This window comes from Molossus molossus, unplaced genomic scaffold (genome assembly GCF_014108415.1).
Source record: "Molossus molossus isolate mMolMol1 unplaced genomic scaffold, mMolMol1.p scaffold_m16_p_22, whole genome shotgun sequence".
Classification (NCBI taxonomy): domain Eukaryota; kingdom Metazoa; phylum Chordata; class Mammalia; order Chiroptera; family Molossidae; genus Molossus; species Molossus molossus.
The window spans coordinates 19,565,779-19,589,370 of record NW_023425358.1 but is presented as its reverse complement, the minus strand read 5'-3'; the positions used below and the strand labels follow the sequence as shown (position 1 = coordinate 19,589,370).

At 44.8% G+C, this 23,592-nt stretch overlaps 1 protein-coding gene across 3 annotated transcripts in view; it reads left to right on the top strand.

Annotated features, from left to right (window-relative positions):
* DEPDC5 (DEP domain containing 5, GATOR1 subcomplex subunit) overlaps positions 1-23,592 on the top strand; it is a 111,527-nt gene that overhangs the window by 76,598 nt on the left and 11,337 nt on the right. For all 3 annotated transcript variants that reach the window (XM_036276559.1, XM_036276558.1, XM_036276557.1), the window contains 6 exons: positions 3,557-3,665; positions 11,418-11,572; positions 14,382-14,459; positions 14,972-15,104; positions 16,604-16,712; positions 18,327-18,551. In XM_036276559.1, coding sequence (XP_036132452.1) covers positions 3,557-3,665; positions 11,418-11,572; positions 14,382-14,459; positions 14,972-15,104; positions 16,604-16,712; positions 18,327-18,551 — 809 coding nt within the window. The remainder of the gene's footprint in view (positions 1-3,556; positions 3,666-11,417; positions 11,573-14,381; positions 14,460-14,971; positions 15,105-16,603; positions 16,713-18,326; positions 18,552-23,592) is intronic.

The following is a 23,592-nucleotide window of genomic DNA, read 5'->3' as shown; positions in this document are numbered from 1 at the left end:
GGCAAGGCCAGGGTCTCTGAATCCCTGATTCCTAGTCCACGGGTCAGAAGGCATCTCAGTAAATGAGGATTGATGTGTTCATCAGGTGACACATCTGGGGGTAACCAAGACTTCCTGCCACTGGAATCCCAGCCATGGCCTGCCCACTCAGCCTTCGGGGTATGCAACAGAATGTCACAGCATGCGATTGTGCATGGGGCTCAGAGGAAACCACACAGTGATGGGGCCGGGGGAGGAGGCAGCCAGTGGTGTAAGTGGACAAGGAAAGGAATCAAGCATTTATTCTGCTTTTCCTATATGAATTACACCTCAGAGTAACTGAATAATTGGTGTGGGGAAGTTTTTCTTTTTTCAGTATGCCAGCTAACAGGTACAGAAGGGTGATAGAATATTACCATGTGTGGTCTCTAATGAACTAGTAGATCTAACAGAGATTATGAGTGGCAACTAACATCACCAGAGAGGGACTGCCAGACACTATGGGCCTCCAGACAGAAATACACAACACACTTAGGAAGAATTCTTGTCCCGATTGAATATAAATATGCTCAAACCTTTCATTATAATTTCCAGTCCTCAGGAAGTGCAGAGCACAGAGGAACATGATAAGCAATGAAGGGATATAATCAGCTTATCTAGATTGTGTAAATTTATAGGACAAAGGAGCTTCTTTCTTCAACAAATAAATTGCAGGGATAAGGAGAAAAAAGAGTTTATAGCTTAAAAGAGACTTAAGAGACACAGCGTATTACAATGTAGGGGCCTTAGTTGAATCCTGTTTTGAACAAACAAACTACAAAGAAATTTTTGGAGATGATTAGAGAAATTTTTGATATTAGAAACCTTAAAAAAAATGTGAGCATGGTGATGAAATTGGCTGTTTTTCTTTAAATATGTTCTATTTTAGAGATACAGTACATCCTGAAGTGTTTATGGGTGAAATAATATCATGCATGAATTTTGCCTCAAAATAACTAAGGTAGAGAGGTAGAGACAAAACAAGATTGGCTCTAAATAATTTTGGGGTCTGGGCAGTTAGGGTTTGATTATATTATCCTCTTTACTTTTGTATGTTTGCAACTTTTTTATAACAAATTTAAAAAAGAGAGTATAACAGGCACTGTGGCAACCGATGTTTAATCTCTCAAATGACATTACTTCGCCCTAATACAAATGTCAGAATTTAAGACTAGAGAAATGTCACAGATTGGGTTCCTGGGGAAGCAGACAGAGACAGACTTGAACATGTAGGATGTTTATTAAGGAAAGTCATGGGCTCAGCACCTGTGGGAGGGTAGGGAAGAAGCAGGAGTGGACAGAAGGAGAAGCTGAGATGTCATGAAAACCCACTCACAGCCTCAGGCCACCTCACTGAGTTCTGGAGCTGGACCAGCCTTCAGATGACCAGGTGGGACCAACATGGCCAGGCCTTGCCACTCCCCACTGATCACTCCTTGTCTGTGGGCAGCCCGGGGAGGGGTGAGAACTTAGCAGAGGCTGCTCCGAAGATGGGGCTACAGTCCCTGAAGGGGCTAACAGCAGAGCCACCTGGAGAACAGGCCTAGCTACTGTGGCAACAAGGCTGCTGCAGAGGGATCTGGGTGGCGCCTGGCTGTGTCCACCACAAGAAGTATATGTTAAAATCATAATGGAGCATTTAAGACTATAATGTGAGCCTTCTGAAAATTACCAAATCAAAATTCAGTGATATAGTACAACAGTCTAATTTGGGGGAGTATTTAAATGATAATAGTTCATAATTAATTTTAGTATAGAAAAAAATTAGGAAAATAAACATGAGAGTGTGCATTTATGCACATCAGAACAAGGATGGGATGAGATATCATAAGAAAACCATTGTTGTCTTGTGTTATGAGATAATGTCCGTTAGATCTTTGTGGTTTTCTTTGTCAGGGAGGGATAAAAATATGTATATTTGAAATATTAACATATAAGCCTTCAAAATGTATAGAGTCAACACTTCCCCTGTTTAGTTTATGCCACATATCAGTGCAGCCCCAATTTTCAGAATATGCTTCTGTTGGTATACTAAAAACTGAGAAAAAGTCTTTCCCAGATGATTAAAAAGATGGTATTGCCCTGGCTGGTGTGGCTCAGTAGTTGGGCATTGTCCCATGCACTGAAAGGTTGCCAGTTGTTTCCAGTCAGGGCACATGCCTGGGTTGTGGAGGTTGTGCAGGAGGCATCTGATCCATATTATACTCTCACATTGATGTTTCTCTTTTCTCTCTTCCTCTCTAAACATCAATAAATTATTCTCTAAAAAAAAAGATGGCCCTGGCTGGTTTTACTCAGTGGTTAGAACATTGACCTGTGGACCAATGAGTCATGGGTTCAGTTTCAGTCAAGGGCACATACCTGGATTGCAATTCGTCCCTGGCCCTGGTCAGGGTCACGAGGGAGGCAGCTGGTCAGTGTGTCCCTCTTATGTCAATGTTTCTCTCTCTCCCACTCTCTCCCTCCCATGCTATCTAAAGATAAATAGAAAAATATCCTCTGGTGAGGATTAAGAAAAAAAAGGTATTTATGGATGGAGTCACTCAAACTGTGTTACTTGTCTTTTCAGAATAATAGGCATGCACCAGATGCTGCCAAGATGCTTTTTATTTTATTTATTTATGTATTCCTCACCTGAGATATTTTTCTACTTATTATCAGATAGAGTGGGAGGGAGGGAGAGAGAAAGACAGAGAAAAACATTGATGCGATAGAGCCACATCGACTGCCTCCCGCATGACCTGACCAGGGCTGGGGTGAACTGCAACTGAGGTATGTACCCTTGACCAGAACTGAACCCACGACTCATTGGTCTGTGGGCTGATGCTCTAACCACTGAGAAAAATGGGCCAGGGCAAGATGCTTTTTATTTTTATTTTATTAAAATTTTTTTAAAAAATTATGTACACTAATACATTTTTTTTTTATTTAAGCCCGGCCAGTGTGGCTCAGTGGTTGAGCATTGACCCATGCACCAAGAGGTTGCCTCTTTAATTCCTGGTCAGGGCACATGCCCAGGTTGTGGGCCAAATCCCCAGAGTGGGGAATGCAGGAAGCGGCCAATCGATGTTCTCTCTCATCAATGTTTCTTTCTAATAAATCAATGAAAATGTTTTGTTTTTTAATTTTTTCTTTATTGACTTCAGAGAGGGAGGAAGGGAGAAGGAGAGAGAGAGAGAAACATCAATTGGCTGCCTCCTGCATGCCCCATACTGGGTGGGGATTGAGCCCACAACCTGGGCATTGAACCAGGACCTCTCGGTCCATGAGACAATGTTCAATCCACTGAGCCACACCAGCCTGGCTCAAGATGCTTTTTAAATTGGGCCATTTTCTGATTTGCTGTAGAGGGCTGGTGATTGTTCAGGACCGCGAATGAAATGAAGGGTATCGTGTAATGCCCAAAGGAGAAACAAAGCAAGATTGTGTGTTTCAAAGATGACAGCAACAGAGCTGTCTACATGTTGTCTTGGCTAACGTGGGTTCTTCATCAGGGGGCTCTGAGCAAGCCACAGGCATGTGTTTTTCCTCCCTTCAGGTGTCTGGGAGAACAGCAGGCAGCTGTGCATGGTGGCAAGAGCTCTGCCCAGCCAGCCGAGAGCAGCGGCGTTGCCATGACTCCCACCTACGTGGACAGCCCACGAAAGGTAAAGGAGGCCATTCCAACAGGGAACATGCTCTTGGAGACCTGATGTGCGGGGCAGAGTCCAGGACTGAATGTGCTGAGGATTTGGATGAATTCTACCCTGAGCCCTTTTAAGCATTAATATTTTTGTGAACTTTCCTGTTTACAATTATAAGGAAGCTAACTGCTAGATAACTGCAGATATAAAACAATCCAGCTAAACAATATTGGTCAAGGTCCAGGATCTGACTTGAGCTTTGAAATTAGCCCGCTGGTTTTCCTTTAGCCATATCTTTGGCTCTCCCAGAGGGTAGGTAGAAAGCTACTGAAGCGTGTTCCATGAGAGCTCACTTTTATTTTTTTTAAATTACCTGCATGCAAAAGTTCAGGATCAGAGAGCTCACTCTGTGATAATGAAATTTCCAACAGTTTACTTAGACCCCTGATAGAAACAAAACCAAACCTGAGGCTTTGGGCCTCTATATAGAATAGGAGGTACAGTAGAGAAACTGAAAACTCTTTTATATCTTTTAAGACCAATAGCCTTCGCTCTCTCTCAACTCCTTCTGGGAAATTCAGAATCTGAGATCATTCTGATGTGTGGTAGGTGAGCTGATCGTGTCTATTATCTGATCTCTTTTAATAAGAAATGAAGGAGATTTAATGGATATATTTTTTTTCAAAATCATGGTCAAATTGTATATTATCACCTATGTGTTTATTTACTTTACTTCCACATCATGAAAATTTTCCCATATCATTAAATATTTTTCAAAAAAATAATTTTAAAAAATAATTATATAAAAAAATAATAATTACATTTCATCATACGGATGGACCTTCATTTATAACTTATTTTTTTATTGTTCAAAATGTAGATGGTGTCTGATTTTTAAAAACAACTTTTGATAATTCTTCCATAAATTTTTATAATTCTGTAATGTATTACAGTGATCAATAATACTGCAAATAACATCTTTGCAGATAATTATTTGATCACATCTCTGATTATCTTTTTTAGGATTAACTACTAGAATTAGACTACAAGGATGGAGGGATTAAAATCTGAGGAAAAGTATAATGGAGGCTGTAGGCAGTTTATATAGATCAGGGATTGGCAAACCTTGATAAATACAGGCTTTGTGAGCCAAGAGGCAAGATCAAGGCTTTTGTGTAGGTACTTCCATAGCCATTTAAAATTCACTCTTAGCTCACAGGCTATAATAAACCAGTGGATGGATTTGGCTAGCAGCTGTGGTTTGCTGACCCGGCACTGGCCAGATTCTAAGGTTAGTCTGTGTATAAGGAATAATCTGTTGGTCAAGGAAGAGGATTAGCACCTCTGCTTCTGTATGTTCTGGCAGAGAAGGGACCCAGATGGAATAATGAGAACCCATAAGTACCCTGGCTTTGACCTTTGTTCATTGCCATCTTTGAGGATTAGAAACAGTGCCAGGGACAGGACTGGAAAGTAGAGATATTATAGAGCCACAAGCATCCAGATTAAAATGTGCCAACAACCAACTATTCGATTGCTATTTAGAACACCCTCCTAATCTTCCAAGTGAGCACTAAAATGCAGGTGGATGGCCATCAGTCATGCCGGATGTAGATTCTCACGTAGTCAAGGAGCAGCAAAGGTGTGATGCGATGGCCAAAGTGAACCCTGGCAGACATTCTAAGAAATGCTTGACAGTGTCTTCAGTCAACCTCTGTGTGGGATGCATAGAAGGGTACCTGAGTTTGCATCTCCACAGCCACATGTTTTCATGGTTTGTTACTTGAGTTTCTAGAGGTTTGTGGAAAATGACAGTGGTATTGATCAAATTGACAGCCAAAGAGTTCAGTGATTCTACTTACAGAATTGAAGAAAAGTTGTAGGAAAGCAGAGACCTTCAGATTTATCAAGTGCCATTTCTGAATTTCAGTGATAATGCATAAAAAACAAAAACATTTTGACGGGACAAGAGAGACCTTCTTGGCCTTAAGAAAGATGGAGGGGTCTTTGGAAAAGTCCTCTATGTCAGTTTTGTTTCACATACATGACAACTTGAACCCCAGAAGAATAGGTTGAGGAGAGGAAGACAGCTTCAGGAAGCTCCCCATGAATGCATATGCATCTGACATTATGTTATACAACCTGTGGAGAAGGTATTGCTGCTTCTGTATTCCCTGTTTGCTCAGAAAATTAAGCAGGAACTTTTCCTGCATTGAATCTTCTTCTCCCAACTGACTGTCATGTTTAGGGACAGACAGAATTGAAAACCTCCAGCAGGTGGAGGCCAGGAAGTATCCACTGAAGCATTTTCCCTGCCACCCCCTCCAAGCCACTCTGTGGCCTTTTCCTTGCCTCTTGGCATAGGTCTGAAGGAAGTTCAGAGCTATGTGGGTGAATGTAAGCATCCAAGCCAGGCTCTGAGGGAGCTTGGACCTACCTTCTACCCCAGGAGCTTGCTCCCACTTGCTGGGATATTCTGCCCAAGAAGGTTTGAGTTCCTGCTCATGCTTTGCATTTGGATATTGTCTTCCTGGGTGGATCTCCCTTTCTCTCTTTCCCCCCATTCTCGTCATGTACCCTTGTTTCTCTCCTTTCCTCCTTGTTTTTATTTTTTTTCTTTCATACCCATCTCCTTTCCCTGATGGATCACCACTGGTCCACATTCCGTTCCTTCACTCTCTTGCACCTGCTGCTGCCACTGCTTCCTCCTCCTCTGACTTCAGGACGGGGCCTTCTTTGTGGAGTTTGTCCGCAGCACACGCGCAGCCTTTTACCCGCAGGTCAGTCAAACTCTGCAGCCCATGCATGCCTGTCCTGTGAGCAGAAGCCTCTGCTCAGCTCTGAACAGATGGGATTGGGCTGCAGCTGAGTTTCAAGGGCAGTTGACATTGAATTTGGTCTCAGAGGTGTACATGCCCATCCATGATCTTGGCCATGGCAAAGGGGGATGGAAAAGATTAATGTCAGAGAACAAATGATCACATCAGTGTTGATTCACATGTTTCCTGTCTCACGCCTCTCTTTTTCACATAGTTGCCAGTGATTCTTTGCCAAGTGGCAGCATCTTCCCTTTGAGGTGTTCTTTTTTTTTTTCATATAATATAAGCAACATGAAATATGCTTACTTAAGGACAGAACATTTGTTTTTTTCATCCTAATGCAACTGGGTAAATTTATAATAGTGTGCTGAAAAGCAGGAAGTGGAGAAAAACAAGCAGACATTTACTAATAAGCTTGTGCTTTGTCAGAGGCCAATGGTGTGCGACCCAGGGCAGCTCGTCTGGCCACTGGTCTTCCCTTAACACATTTGTCAAATAAAGGGTTTGGACCAGCTCTCCAAGGGCCTTCCAAGCCTTAACATTCTCCAGTTACCATGCACCAAACACATTGTATTATCTCTTTTCATCCTCACACCATAAACTATGAGTTAACCTATGGGAGATGCTTTATAGCAAGTTTACAAATGGAGACACTGAAGGGGAAAGAAGTTGTGCTTTTTACAGTATGGTATTGGCCTGGGATTTAAATCCAGGACCAACAGGCTTGACTCATGACCCTCCTGCTCTGTAATCAACATTGGCAATTACTGTTCTGATAGGTGCTAGGTGAAGACAAACTGGGCTCCCAAGACCCCTAAGTATATGAAATTGGCTTGGATACAGAGATTGGAAAGAGCTGAGAAGGTTTATGCAGAGAAGGCAAGCTAAGGAGGATGGGACTTGGGAGGTTTCCAGGTAAAGGTTAAAGGATTCTTATCTGATAGAAGTCAGAAAACCAACGCTGATTAAGTACCTATACTGCTAGCTACTGTGCAGTGTGGGCTCTGCAAATATGATCTTCACAACAGCGTGTGAGGTACAGGTATTATCACCCCACTTTCCAAACGAGGAAACTGAGGCTTGAAGATGTTACCTAGTCAAAATGCATACAACTAGTGAGTGGCGGAACCCCTGTACCATCCTGCCCACCACACTGAGGGGTCCAGAGGGTGCTGCACCTGTCTGTGCAGGTCTTCAGAGGTCAGCACCTACCTCTTCCCAAGTGAGCTGCTTGACCCGGGTCACAGCCCTGCTAGGACCTCTGTGTTCTACTCCAGGAATCTCTGATCTCTAACTGTGGAGGGCACACTGCATTTTTGGTTTAAAACAGACTCAGATTGGACTTTTTAACCTTTTACTTTATAGCAAGAGAGCCTCTTGGACTTAGATTAGAATTTAACAAAAGAAAAATCATAGAAGAAAATAATTGTGTTGTAAATCCTATGATAGCCCACACAGCTTCACATGGTAGAATTCACCAGTAGAACAAACTTGGATGAGTATCCACAATGGGAAATAACAAATAGAGTTGCACATGAATAAAATTTATATTACCCACCAGGTATGTTGTTAAGAAGATACATAATTTTTTTAGAAAATTATCCCTACTCATATCAGATATATAGTAAGGGAGTTCTAAACTTACAATTAAATTGCACTTTATTTCTGTATTAAAATATACATAACATAAAATCTCCTTGTTTTGTTTTTTAATAGGTAGCATGGGGTATGGAGGGGCTACAAAGCTCACACAGCATCACTGGTGGCAGAAATCTTCATCGCTCAGTGATGCCGTGTTTGCCAGCTGGCTGCCTGGAAAGTTACTGTGTTTCTCTTTGCTGTACTCGATTTTTTGAAACAAGTCACTAAATCTAGCCTGCTTAAAAGAGGAGGAGGAGCTGAAACTCCACCTCCTGGGAGAAGGAGTATCTGCACAGGTTAAATGGAATCCTCTGAGGAAGGTTTTGAATAAGGTTCTAAGAGGAAATGCATTCTAGACCAAACACCTCCCTCCGCTTGGCTCTTTCCAGGCCCCTGTGTGAGAAGGCAACCATTCTTTCCAACGAGCCTTCCTTGTCTTTTTGTTTTCCGTTGGTCTTATTCCAAAAACTTACTTCAGGTGGATTATGGAAATAAACACAACCTCCAGAATAAAAATGTGACGAGATTTTCACATTCGGGGGAATTTCAGGACAAGAAAAAATATGATAGGACATAATGTGAGGGCTTATAAAGTACCTAGAGCTTCATGCCGAATTTGCCCTGAACTTCCTGGTAGCCAGAGGAAAGTGGGAAGCATTTGTTGCAAGATTCAACATGGTTATAAGATAAAGAGAGATCAGCCCGGCCGGTGTGGCTCAGTGGTTGAGTGTCGACCCATGCACCAAGAGGTCGCCGGTTCGATTTCCAGTCAGGACACATGCCCAGGTTGTGGGCCTGATCCCCAGTGGGGGGGCATGCAGGAAGTGGCCAGTCGATGTTCTCTCTCATCAATGTTTCTATCCCTTTCCCTCTCCCTTTCTCTCTCTCTAAAATCAATAAAGAAAAAAAAAATCTTAAAAAAAAAAGACAGATCAATTTCTCAGGAAAAATATAACTTTTTCTGGTATTAAGATCTGAGCAAAATGCTTTTCTTTGCAGCTCTTGAAGGATAAACATTGTGTGGTAAAGAGCAGGGGTCAGGAAATGGGTAAATCTGGCTCACCAGCTGCTTTTATAAATAAAGTTTTATTGGAACAAAGCCATGCCTGCTTGTTTACATTGTGGCTGCTTTTGTGCTTTTTCTTTTTTAATCCTCACCTGAGGACATTTTTTTTTCCCCATTTTTTATTCAGATAGAGCGGGAGGGAGAAAGAGGAAGAGAGAGAGAGAGAAACATCGACGTGAAAGGGACACGAGTGGCCGCCACCCGCACGACCAACCAGGGCCGGGGACAAACTGCAGCCAAGGTACATGCGCTTAGCAGGAACCGAATCTGGGTCTCTGGACCGCAGGCTGCCGCTCTGACCGCTGAGCCAAACCAGCCAGGGCTGCTTTTGTGCTTTTTCGGTGCAGAGTTGAGTAGTTGCCACAGGCCATATGGCCCACAAAGCCTAAAATATTTATTGTCTAGTCCTTTACAAAAAATGTTTGCCAATTTCTGATTAAGAGGATAACTCCTTAACCACACCTCTACTAAAATAAAACTGCAGGAATTATGTAAATTTTTGTAACATCCTTCAGTTTAGGCTGGTGGGGCAGTTCTCAGAGTGCAGGAGGTGAGAGAGAACCCCATTACAGGGATTGAAAAGGCAGCACAGAGGAGCCGCTCTTTTGTGCTAAGAGCTGGGTCTAGTCCTCCATTAGCTTCTAATTTAAAATTACAGTGTGGTGCCCATTCCTGAATCTTGCTGGTTAGAACCAGATGGTGATTGGTAATTGCAGGCTGCCTCTTGCTGCATTTCTCTGTGTATTTATGGTGCTAGCAGAGTTTATATATGCTTTTGTTGTTTTGTTTTGTTTTTCCAAATCATTGAGCTTGCTGCAGGAGAGCAAAATGATTCTTTCAGAATTAAGGGCAATTATGACTCCCAAGGGACACTTGGTGGTATCTGGAGACATTTTTATTCGTCACAACTAGGGTGGGGGGAGATGAAAAGAGGAGTGTTAAGGACTGGCATCTAGTGCGTGGAAGCCAGGGATGCTGCAGGACATCTTACACAGGACAGCCCCACCACAGACTTACCTGTCCCCAAGAGACGAGTGTCGAGGTTGAGACACCCTGTCTTCGAAGGAGTACTTTTTACATCATTTAACAAAATATCTGATAATATAAGGCTCCACTTTGGAAGTTCTCATGTACTCTATGTAAGAGGGACTAGGAGTCTTACATTTTTCTAGGTATGCTCTGGAAAGCTCACCAGTCTCTCCAGGTATTTGTTATGGGCACAACCTTTCCAGGTAAGCAGGTCCTAGTCCTACCCTCTAGGACCTGTAAAGAGAATGAGACAGATATGACACCAAAATCTGGCAGCTACCAGGAGAAGGTCATAGAGGTCCAAAGTAGAGAGAAAGATGGCTTCTGTTTGGGGCTGCAGTGGAGAGATCAAGGAAGCATTTTGCTAAGGGAGCAGCATTTGAAATGACCCTTTGAGATGGATGGGTTTTTAGCCTGTGGTTTAGGGGAAAGGAGTCTCAGGGTGGCAGGGCACATAGACAGAATTAAATATGCAAGATGCCAGTGTCCTGTGAGTTGGTTTTCGTGGGAGACTTGAGAGATACAGAGTAACGGAGCAATGAGATTAGAACTGTCCTTTAGAAAGATGGAAATGGAAGTGGATCCCAGGTAGGGTTTTCAGGGAAAGGCTGCCCGTCAGGGGAGTCAGGGAGAGGCTGGTACAGCCCTCTGAGGTGGGGGAAAGTGTGGGCCTGGAGAGAGTGGTGGGGTGGGAATGACTTGGAGAGTTGGCAGAGGGGAGGCCATAGGATGAGGCCTCTCTTTAAAGTGAAGCTGTAGAAGAGTTATCAGATGTCCTGAGGTTTGAACCTGGGCAGTTGGAGGAGTGGGTGGGAAAGGGTGAGCCATGGTAACTAGAGGGTGTCTGCTGCAGTACTTATCCATTTGTCTCTAATTGTATCCTCCCTCCCTCCTCCTCGTCTCATTATAAGGGATGGTTTTGACTTCTTTACTTTCTATGGAGGTTTTTCTTTAGCGTACATCTTTCAGTTTGAGTCAGGTGCGGGAGCTATTTCTCTGGTCCTGGGGATTTACTATGAATGAGGTCTGTCAGCTTAGGTTTGGATGCCCATGGCTCTGCAAGAAGGCAGCCTACACAAGACTGGTGTGGTCCCTGTTCCTTGAGCTCTTCCACCAGGGACCAGCAGGATTGGGAGTGAGAGAGGAACAAAAAAGGACCGCAAATGTAAATAGCCTTAAAGGATGTTTTATTTTTGGTGTTAATTTTTAAATCTCCTACAGGTGTCTGTGGACCAGACAGCCGTCCCGGTTTTGGATGGCACCAGTTTGGGGGTAAGCACAGGCCAATCCGTGGACAGAGGCAACAGTCAGACCTTCGGGAACTCCCAGAACTCAGGGGAACAGGGCTTCACCTCTGCAAACCCCAGTGACAGCAGGTGAGATTCAGAATGGCTGACTTGTCCTCCTGGGCAGTGGGGATGGTCTAACCTCGGATCCTATTCCTGAGCATCCAGAGGAAAAAGGAACTGCTAGGACCTCATTTGCTTGAGGAAGTGCTTCAGCTTTTTATACTGTTGACAAAGCAGAGAAACTTCTTTTTCATTTCCTTTACTTTATAAAGCTGTATAATAATCTGTCCAGTCTGTTCTTGTTGCCTCACTGTACTGACTGAGCAGCCCTTGGCTAAGTGGTCTGAAAAACTTGACTTTTGCATCCCTTCACCCGAGAGCAGAAGGGCCTCTGGGGCAGCTTGCCTGGCTGGCCACTGTCAGCAGTTACTCCGCTTCCTTTTGTCACACGCTCGGTGCCGGTTTCTCCCACGCTCCATGCACTGCAGCTCATACTCTGGCCAGTAGAGGTGATGATCCGTGCAGAGGCACAAGAAGGCCCGCACTTCTCTAGTCTGTCATCTTCCCAGGCTCAACTCCTCCACTAGCCTGGCTGACTTTCGGGCGCTGCTGTGGAGGAGATTGGAGGGGCTGCCTGGCTCATAGGGACAGAATGCATTTCTTATTGCTTACGAGGCTAGGGTAGCAGGTTTTCTTCTGCTTTGGGGAGCAAAGAGAAACTGGGGATGTCTAGGCTGGAGACAAGAAGGCCAAAAATGACAGGAATCAGGATGGACTGAAAATTAGAACAGATTCCGTTTCATGATGAAGGACTTACTCACAGTTGGGTGAGCCACAGTACACTGGGTGGCCTTGGAGGGGTCGAGTTCTGTGCCACTGAAGGTGTTCATGCGGTGGGACTGCCTCCTGTCTGACCCTCGTAGTGGGGACTCAGGCATTAGAGGAAAGTGCACTTCCAGGGTCTATAAAGGCTTTTTTTTTTTTTCAATCTCCACCGGAGGACATTTTCCCATTTTTTGTTCAGATAGAGTGGGAGGGAGGAAGAGAAAGAGAAACGTCGATGTGAGAGAGAGACATCGAGTGGTTGCCACCCACACGACCCCAAATGGGGCCGGGGACAAACTGCAACCGAGGTATGTGCCCTTAGCAGTAACCAAACCTGGGACTCTTCAGTCCACCAGCCGATGCTCTAACCACTGAGCCAAACTGGCCAGGGCTGTAGAGGCTTTTTTAACCCTGAGATTCTGAAACGTGCTGGTGGGTACTGGAAAGGGAGAGGTTTTAAGGCTTGAGGAGCGTCTGGATAAACCTGATTTGGTATGGAGGGTGGCCACTTGTGTCCCATGCCCAGTGACCTGGGCTCAGTCGCTGAGTATTAACTGTGTTTCAAGGAACCATCATACCACTGAGAAAAAACTCGGGGAGCAAGTGATAGAAAGATCTGGGCTCTGGCATCAACAGACCTGGATTCAGATCTGGACCCTGATGCTTCCCAGCTCTTTGACCTTCACCAGCTCCTTTAACCTCTGAGTTTCAAAGGGTTGATACTATTGGTGTTATGTTTAGTATTGTTTACTGTTTTGGACTTTGTGGGTATCAGTCCTATGTGTGATATTTTACACACATTAACCTCACAGCAACCCTGAAAGACAGGAGTAGTATGATCCCCATTTTTCAGATGAGGAAACTAAGGCTGAGCAAAGCTAGAGAGAGGCCTTGCAGCCGGTAGGTAATGGTTCTGGGATACTGTGTTCTAAGTTCTTACACATGATCTAGTGCTCTCTGCTAAGATGAAATGATATGACAGGTAAAAGGCCTTTGGGGCAAACCCACAGCATTCCAGCATTCCAGGGAGAGTTCTTGGAAGTGGTCGGGCCTGAGGCAGATTATTCAAAGGGGAAGTGCTTATTAAGAATAAGCAAGTGGCCCTGGCCGGTTTGGCTCAGGTTAGAGTGTTAGCCCTCGGACCAAAGAGGTGGGTTCGATTCCAGTCAGGGGCACATACCTCGGTTGCGGTTCATCCCCATCCCTGGTCCGGGTCATGCAGGAGGCAACCAGTTGATGTACCCCTCTCACGTAGATGTTTCTCTCTCCCGCCCTCCCACTCTGTATGACAATAAATAGAAAAATATCCTCAGGCAAGGATTAAAAAAAAAGAACAAGCAAATGTGTTGCCCTAGCTGGATTGGCTCAGCTGTTGGAGTGATGGCCTTTGGGCCGGGAGTCGAAGGTTCTATTCCAGTCAGGGGCACGCACCTTGGTTGTGGTTAGGTCCCCAGCCCTGCAGGGGGCAGCCAATGGATGTGTCTCTCTCACATCAATGTTTCTCTCTCTGTCCCTCCCTTCCACTCTATCTGAAGATAGATGGAGAAATATCCTCGGATGGGGATTAATAAAATAATAATAATAATAATAAGCAAGTGTGGATATAAAACCACTTTGAGCCTGGCCGGTGTGGCTCAGTGGTTGAGCCTCGACCCATGCACCAAGAGGTCACTGGTTTGATTCTTGGTCAGGGCACATGCCTAGGTTGTGGGCCCAATCCCTAGTGGGGGGGGACATGCAGGAGGTGGCCAATCAATGTTCTTTCTTATCGATGTTTCTATCTCTCCCTCTCCCTTCTTCTCTCTCTAAAATCAATAAAGAAAAATAAAATAAAACAAAACCACTTTGAAGTCTTTTTTTTTTAGCATATATACTTTGGAAGTAGAACACACACACACACACACACACACACACCTCCGTAACTCTCCTAGGATGTAACTCTCCAGAATATGCTGGAACACCTTTAGAGTCAGTGTTGTCCAAGTTCCCAGCTCTGTAAGAAGTTCCTAGGGTTTGTGCTCTTGACGGTGTGTGACCTCTTGCTTTGCTGACCAGATGCTCTGTGTTACAGCTCTCAGCAACTGGTGGCAAGCTCCTTGACATCGTCCTCCACTCTGGCAGAGATCCTGGAAGCCATGAAGCACCCCTCGTAAGTGTTCGGGGCATGCATAAGTGCGGGGGTGGGAGGATCCTGCAGGCCCAGGCCGGGGCAATGCTCAGGCAGTGTAGTTTGGTGGATTCATGCCTGCCTTTTTTTCTCACTAGCTGCAAGACCTTGGGCAAGTTACTTGACCTTTCTGACCTCTGATCCTGTTACCTTGTTTGTAAAATAGGATAATGGGATAGGTCACAGGTTTGACATATGGATTAAATAAAATAATTATGTAATTTACCTAGTATAATGCCTGACAAGTATAGATATTCTCTAAATATCAAGTCCTTTTTCCTTCCCCTTCTTCTTTTCTCCCTATTGCACCATTTTTGTTCTGTCACGGAGGTTTCTCTGGGTCTACAAATAGTGTAGAGAAATTCCACTACAGGGATCCTCACTTCAGATACTAAGTGCCTTAGCAGGAGTCCCATCTCTGTCATCTTCTCTTTCCGCTTGTTGCCGTTGTGTGCACACACCCCCTGCTCCCTGCCCGCCGTGTTGGATCTCAGGACAGGAGTCCAGCTGCTCTCTGAACAGAAGGGCCTCTCGCCGTGCTGCTTCATCAGCGCGGAGGTGGTGCACTGGCTGGTGAACAACGTGGAGGGGGTCCAGACGCCCGCGATGGCCATCGACATCATGCAGGTGAGCAGCCACACAGCCAGATCCTGTCCCTGAAGGAGCCACCCTCTCCAGTAACAAGGTCTGTAGGTTGAGGTGAGGAACTGTTTTTAGTAAGTGAGGACTGTGGAATTGATGAAGGAGTGTGTCTTGCTTTGAAAGACACCATACTTTGACTTAAAAATCTGGTGGAATTTATTGTCTGAAATGAAGCATTCTGAAAGGAATCTGCACTTTTGAACCTGAGAGGAATCTCTGTGAAAGATTCCCTGGGATGCCCTCCCTCTGACCTTGAGCCCCCATTTTCCCCAGCTCGCTCAGTATTTGAGGCTGGAGGGAAGGCCCTGTGTCAGCCCTTAACACACATCTCCCACCTTGCCCAGGCTTCTTGCGAGCGGGGCCACCTCCCACGGTGCATTTCCACATCACCAGTGTCTGCCATGTTGTTTTGCACATGGTCAGCACTTGGCACATGTTTGCCGGATTTAATTACAATGTTCAGAGCTGGAATTAAACTCGGGAGAAGAGGAATGGCAAAGTCAAGTTGGCCACACAGAGGCCCCTGCTGGGAATCAGTACCACTTGCTGACCAGCTGGGTTGCCATCACTGAAATGTAAAATCAGTAACTGATTTGAATAAGCACATGATCTTCAGTTTTCTTTTTGAAGGTCTCAGTAGGCTGTTGTGCCTGGCCTTTGCCTGATTACTTTATATTCCCATCTCCCTGAGAATTGTATTTCCTTGTTCATGCAATGAATGTATTAGAGCATTAACATAAACAATCTGGAGGTACACGTATCAACACGGATAAATGTCACAAGCATGATGTTGAGTGACAGTCCAATTTACAACATGATAATAGTATTATATACTTCACTCAGGATTTAAAAGCCTATGCAAACACCTCATATTCTTTATCAGTGCATGTCTATATAATAAAATTATTTAAAGCATGTATGAGAATACTATTATACTCACCATTTATCTCTGGACAGAGAGGAAAAGGATTGGGACATTGGAGAGTTCATAAAGATTTTTTTTTTTTTTAGCCCAGCTGGTGTGGCTCAGTGGTCGAGCATCGACCCATGCACCAAGAGGTCGATGGTTCGATTCCGGTCAGGGCACATGCCCAGGTTGTCTCTCTCTCCCTCTCCCTTCCTCTCTCTCTAAGATTAATAAAGAAAAAATAAAATAAAAAATAAGATTAAAAAATAAAAAAGATCTGAAGTCAGTATAGTAAAATATTAAATTTGTTGATGTCAGATGGTGGTGTACCTGGATTTTCTTTATACTTTCCTGTATGTTTGAAATATTTGATGATATTGTACTATGCATTTCTACTTTATAATATTACCTGCACCAGGCACAACACTTTGCACAGTGCAGTTATGGTGGATGGGGGTGAAGAGTAAGATCTCCTCAGTGCCCTCGTCCTTCTCTTGACTCCAGCATATCACTGAGGGCTGCACCTCTAAGATGTCCCTCTGTAGGAATTTCAGAGTTTCAATGTCTCTCTCTCTAGAAAATGCTGGAAGAGCAGCTCATCACACACGCATCTGGTGAAGTCTGGCGGACCTTCATCTACGGCTTCTATTTCTACAAGATAGTCATGGACAAAGAGCCCGACCGAGGTCAGAGATGAGGCAGATGCTGTTGCCCACAGGGGCTTGTGTTCTGCGTGGTGACTTGCTCCTTCAAATGACACTGCTTCTTGAGCTTCTTATGTCACTTTGTATTCCAAGTTGATGGATATGTTAACTTCTTTGAGCATTTGTATTTAATTTAAGCATAACTAGATTGACAGCTATTTCTTAAAGCTACAGTATGTTCTTGGTGAGAACAGTGTGGATAGAAGATAACCCTAAAAGAGGCCAGAGGACCTAGTGAGAGGAAATTCTCATGGGTCATGTTTTGGTAGCTGCTTTTTCATAGCCCCCATCCACCCACTCACCCACCCCAGTGCAGGTGCTTCTGAGTATGACATGATGGGCTCTAACCTATAACAGCACTTTCTACCTGCTGGGCCTACAGACTCCATTTCTTCCTCCAGAGAGACTATCAGGTTCTAAAGATTTTCCAAGATATATTTTAAGGTTTTTTCTTTTTAATGAGAAAAAGTAATCCCCAAGAGGGGAGCAATTTCCAGCACAGTCAGAGCTGGGTCTCGTAGCACTGGACAAACATCTCTAGTCCCCCTAGAGCACACAGGGCTGGAAATGACTCCCATTCTGCAGAGGAAAGGCTTCCTGGCCTCAGGGTTTCAGGAATCGTGCATCAGATAATCGTGCAAGGATGTGTCAGGAGTGGGTCTGCGCAGGTTTCTGCCCTTGTAGCCACTGGTGTTCCCACACCACCTCTTCAGCTCTGAGTTTGACCTGTGTTACCTTCAAGTTGAAGACGTCCCAATTACTGTTACATGCTGTGAAATGAAAGGTCTGAAACTGAGAATGAAATATTTTTTAATTTGAAGTAAAGTTCACATAACATAAAATCAACCATTTTATTTTATTTTATTTTTTTATTTTATTTTATTTTATTTTATTTTATTTTATTTTATTTATTTTATTTTATTTTATTTTATTTTATTTTATTTTATTTTATTTTATTTTATTTTATTTTATTTTATTTTATTTTATTTTATTTTTTATCCTCACCCGAGGACCTTTTGCATTTATTTTCAGATAGAGTGGGAGGGAGAGAGGGAGGAAGAGAGAGAGAAACATTGATGTGAGAGAGACACATCGAGTAGTTGCCACCCACACAATCCCAACCGGGGCCGGGAACAAACTGCAACCGAGGTACGTGCCCTTAGCGGGAACCGAACCTGGGACCCTCTGGTCCACAGGCCGACGCTCTAACCGTTTAGCCAAACCGGCCAGGGCTAAAATCAACCATTTTAAGTGAACAATTCAATGGCATTTGCCGCATTCACAATGGTGTGCAGCCACCACTCTATCTAGTTCCAGACCATTTCCATCCCCCATACGAAACCTTGTACCCATCAGCAGCCAGTCCCAAACTCCTCCTCCCTCCATGTCCTGGCCACCACCAATCTGCTGTCTGTCTCTAAATATTGGTCTATTCTGGCCATTTCATTTAGGTGGCATCATACAATATTTGGCCTTTTGTGTCTGGCTTTTTTTACTTAGTATAATGTTTTCAGGGTTTACCCTTGTTGTAGCGTGCATCAGTAAGAAAGTAAACATTCGTGCTGAAGGTGCTTTTCTCCCTTCTGCTTTTCCCAGTGGCCATGCAGCAGCCCACCACCTGGCACACGACAGCGGTAGATGACTTCGCCAGCTTCCAGCGCAAGTGGTTTGAGGTGGCATTTGTGGCTGAAGAGCTCTTGCACTCCGAGATCCCGGCCTTCCTCCTGCCCTGGCTGCCCAGCCGGCCAGCCTCCTATGCAAGCAGGCACAGCTCCTTCAGTCGCAGCTTTGGAGGGCGGAGCCAGGCAGCAGCCCTTCTAGGTAGGTGTCCAACCCACACAGGGCCTGGGGATGTGCTGGTGGGTGGCTGAGGGAGAGTGGCAGCCAGCCAGGGGAACAATGCCACAGGGACCAGGATTAGAGCTGCCGTGGCCATCACACTGGCCATTCTGTCTGTCTGTCGGTGCTGTAGGTTCCTGTGCTAGCTTCTACTTTCTGAGTGGGCCAAGCTTATTATTATCCCAGCCAACAGTGTTTAGCAATTCTCACATCAGGACATAATACAAAACCTGCACAAACAGGACAGAGTAGACAGTGTGGCCACTTTTCTCAAGAGGCCTTCAGGATTCAGAGGATGTGAGCTGGTGCTCACTGCTGGTTTAATTCCTGTCAGAGGCCTTCCCTGAGACTAGAGCATCCTAGAACCTCAGGAGAGAAAGGGACCTTAAAGGTGGTCCATTCCAAACACTCATTCTGAGCATGAACCTCCCTTTGTCTTTCCCCCCCAAATATGCTTACCCCATTGAGGGCTGTAAACTGGGACTTGTCCCTCCTTTCCTCATTTCCTGCAGCTATAAGATAAGGGTGAACACCTGCTTATTGAATGGTGGTAACCTCAAACAGGAAATGGGGAATGCTACTCTCAAGGAGGGAATGAGGGTTGAGATGTGAGCATCTTTCAAAAATGCATCCTTGCCCTGGCCAGTTTGGCTGAGCGGTTAGAGCGTTGGCCCATGGACCAGAGAGGCCTGGGTTTGGTTCGCACTAAGGGCACGTACCTCCGTTGCAGTTTGTCCCCAGCCCCAGTTGGGGTCGTGTGGGTGGCAACCAAACGATGTGTCTCACATCGATGTTTCTCTCTCTCTCTTTTCCCCCCCTCTCTTCCTCCCACTCTGTCTGAAGATAAATACAAAAAATGTCCTCGGGTGAGGAAAAAAAATGCATCCTTGCCCTTGCCGGTCTGGCTCAGCCATTAGAGCATTAGCTCGCGAACCAAAGGGAAGGGTCACAGGTTTGATTTCCGATCAAGGGCGTGTACTTTGGTTTCAAGTTTGATCCCTGGCCCTGGTTGGGGTCGTGTGGAAGGCAGCCAATTGATGTGTCTCTCTCACATCAATGTTTCTCTTTTTTTTTTTTCTTTATTGATTTTTAGAGAGAGAGGAAGGGAGAGATAGAAACATCAATGAGAGAGAATATTGATTGGCCACCTGATGCATACCACCCACTGGGGATTTGGCTCACAACCTGGGTGTGTACCCTGACTGGGGATCAAACCAGTGACTTCTTGGTCCATGGGTTGATGCTCAACCATTGAGCCACACCCGCTGGGCCCTATGACCGGGAATCGAACCAGTGACTTCTTGGTCCGTGGGTTGATGCTCAACCACTGAGCCATACCGGGTGGGCCATAAACACTTTCTTAATGAAAAACAACAACCTTCTTAGTAAACTTCAAGTATAGATGTGATTGCAGAATCAATATACAATGGACAAGTACAAAACTTTCCTGATGAGCCTAACATTAGGCTTGAATGAAGACTCACACCTGCTTTGCAGAAAGGTGACCATACTGCCGCCTGCACTGGGAGGCACATACATGCTTGGGTAGGGGAGAAGAGAGGATGTATGTCTTCAGCAGGTAGTTTATTAGCCATCATGCTTCATGGAGTCTGCATGGGCGTTAGGTTCAGTGGTTCTGAAATGAGGCAGAATCCTGCGTGTGCACGTTTTTTGGGAAGGCACCCTTCTGTTAGCTTTTCAGTGGCTCCCATGATTGTTATCGCAGAATTTCACTCCATCTGCTTCCTTTCCAATCACCCCTCCCACAGGAAGTGGGTTTCTTTTCCTTTGAAACTTGACATGACTCTGACAGCTAATTCTGTCCAGTAACATCCCCCAGACCTTTGTGTTAGGATATGAGATACTTCTCCCCAGCATTTTTTTCAGGTTAGAATATAAACTTTTACTATGTCATTTACTTAAGTGAGAAAGATCAGTTTTCTATAAATGGGGCTATCTTCAATGTTGAGTTTATTTCTCAGAAAAAAATTTAATATTATTTTTAAAAAATTTTTATCCTCACCCAAGGACATTTTTGCATTTATCCTTAGATAGAGCAGGAGGGAGAGAGGGAGGGAGAGAGAGAGAGAGAAACATCCACATGAGAGAGACACATCGACTGGTTGCCACCCACACAACCCCAACCGGGGCTGGGGACAAACTGCAACCGAGGTACGTGCCCTTAGTGGGAACTGAACCTGAGACTCTCTGGTCCACGGGCCAGCACTCTAACCGCTGAGCCAAACCGGCCAGGGCAAATTTAACATGATTTTAGAGGGAAGAAGGCCTGTGTATCTTTTATGACCTGCTCCCTTTTTGTGTGTATTTGTTTTGACATGTTCCCTTTTAAGTATTTCTGATTCTCAGTTGGAGGTAGGCAGCGGAAAGCTATTTTAAAATAGCTGACGTGGGGCAGGGTCCTGTCTGGCTGCTCCCGTGGTGGCTCCCACTTCCCCACCCTTGTCATCCTGTGCCGCTGAGCTGTGATGCTGCAGGGGCATCTGAGATCCTGGAAGAAGTGGCACTGCATCTGTCAAGCGTGCTCACACACCTTTTACTTCTCAGCCTTTTCTGGACAACCCACTGGATCTCAGGGTCAGAAGAGGCACCTCTATCCAAACCCTGATGCTTGCACATTTTCCATGCACTTCTGATAAGTGAGGAGCCAGATGCTCTTTGAAAATTCCTGCCAACACAGCACTCACTCCTGAGACCACTTGTTCCATCACTGGACAGCTCTGGTTGTTACATCGAGCCTCAGTCGCCTCCCTGGTTCCTTTCTGTCCTCCGGTGACACTGATCCCCTTCTCTGCTCATTAATAGTCCCCTCACTATGACTCATCCTGCTCCTCCTCTGGGTTTGCATGTATTTATTGGGCTCTCCCTATCTCACTGTCCTAAGGTGAATCAGTCAGTTCTCCTAGGGCTCAAGTAGTGATTCAGAGAACTCACTGAAAGCTGCAACTCAGCTGGGCTTACACTTCGGTCAGCATTATAAGCTGCCGGCAGCATCCGCACTGTCCAGTCTGGCTCCTGAGCAGGAAGCCGGTGGCATCTTAAGCACTTGGCTGAGCAACACCCTGTCTTGGGCTTCCGCAGACCAGCCTGTTCTGAACTTGACATGCCAGATGGAAGAGAAGAGATGTGTGAGGTCACTGCTGGTGTTTTGAGTGTCCTTTCTATTGTGACCAGAGGCTTTCTACCTGCAGAGAAATGCAGTGTCCAGGACCAGAGAGCAAAACTTTCTTCCTTTGATTTTGGCTAAGTAAATGGTTACTTTGGCGGTGTCATGAATCCGGAACACCAGACAGAGACAGAAACCAGTTTAAATGAAACTTTTAGCATCAGAGGCACCAAATTATCTTGCCTTGAGTATCATAGACAGCTAAGCAGAGTCTGTGGGAGTTATGGACAGGCCTCATGTTGAGCATGGGTGAGCTCATGGCTTAAACTGGGAGGAAGGCCCTGGCCAGTGTGGTTCAGCGGTTGGAGCATTGGCCTGCGGACCATAGTGTCCCAGGTTCGGTTCCTGCTAGGGGCACATACAAAAAAAATAAAAATAAAAAATAAAATATTAAAAAAATAAATAAGCTGGGAGGAAGGATGAACAGGAACAGGAGGAAAGAAGAGTTACAAGTGAGGGTGGATAGAGGAGAAGGGAAGGGGGGGGCGTCTGTGATTCTCTTCCACATGAAGCAGCTGGGCAGGTACCATCTCAGTTAGCAGATGAGGAACTAAACCAGGAAAGGTGAGGCAGTATTTTCAGGGGTACATAGTAAAGAACAGAGTTGGATTCTGACTGCAAATCAAGAACATTTTTCATTTTGAGTGTTCTGGTTTGGAGAGAATGGTAAGCTGTACACCAGGCAGCTGGGTGCCTTCTGCCTGGGTGCATTCAGTGTCCCAGCTGTAGCTCTCTTGCCTCCCAACAATAGTTCATTAGAATTGCTGACTCAGATGCCATTTCATCCTCATCAGTGATAAAAGCCACTCAGGACTTCTACCTGCAGAACTCAGAACTAAGCTGACTCCTTCAGATAAAGAAATACCATTGGACTCAGGGGAGCCAGGGGAGAATGAGAGACTGATAATAGTTTCTAGAAACCCGAAGTCTGGCCATAATCTTGTCTTTACTTCTAAGCCCATTTAGGTCCTTAGTCTGGTCAGAAACTTGATTATCTGATCAGTCTCTAAAACATCCATCTCTTGGCCATGTAGAATTTCTGAGCAGGAGACCCAGATAGGATGAGCTAGTTTGAAATTGACCTGGAAGTTTTTTTGTTTGTTTTTTTAATTTATCTTTATTGTTGAATGTATTACAGATGTTTCTCATTTTCCCCCTATTGACCCCCTCCTCCCCACTCCTGCCCCCCTTCTGCCTTTCCCCACACTGTTGTCTGTGTCCATTGGTTATGCATATATACATATAAGTTCTTTGGTTTCTCTCTTCCCACCCTCCACCCTCCCTTCCCTTTGAGGTTTGTCATTCTAACAACCAATTTGTACTTCTTAATCCCTTCACCTTTTTCACCCATTCCCCCAACCCCCCTCCCATCTGGCAACCAACAAAATTTCTCTGTATCTATGAGAATGTTTCTGTTCTGCTTGTTCATTTTGTTTGTAGATTCAATTGTTGATAGATATGTATTCATTGCCATTTTGTTTGTTCATATTTTTTATCTTTTTCTTCAAGAAGACCCTTCAACATTTCATAAAATAATGGTTTGGTGGTGATGAACAACTTTAGCTTTTCCTTGTCTGGGAAACTCTTTATATGGCATTGATTCTAAATGACAGCTTTGCAGGATAGAGTAATCTTGGTTGTAGGTTCTTGCTTTTCATCACTCTGAATATTTCTTGCCACTCCCTTCTGGCCTGCAAAGTTTCTTTTGAAAAATCAGCTGACAGTCTTATGGGAACTCCCTTGTAGGTAACTAACTGCTTTTCTCTTGCTGCTTTTAAGATTCTCTCTTTGTCTTGAACCTTTTGCATTTTGATGATGGTGTGTCTTGGTGTGGGCCTC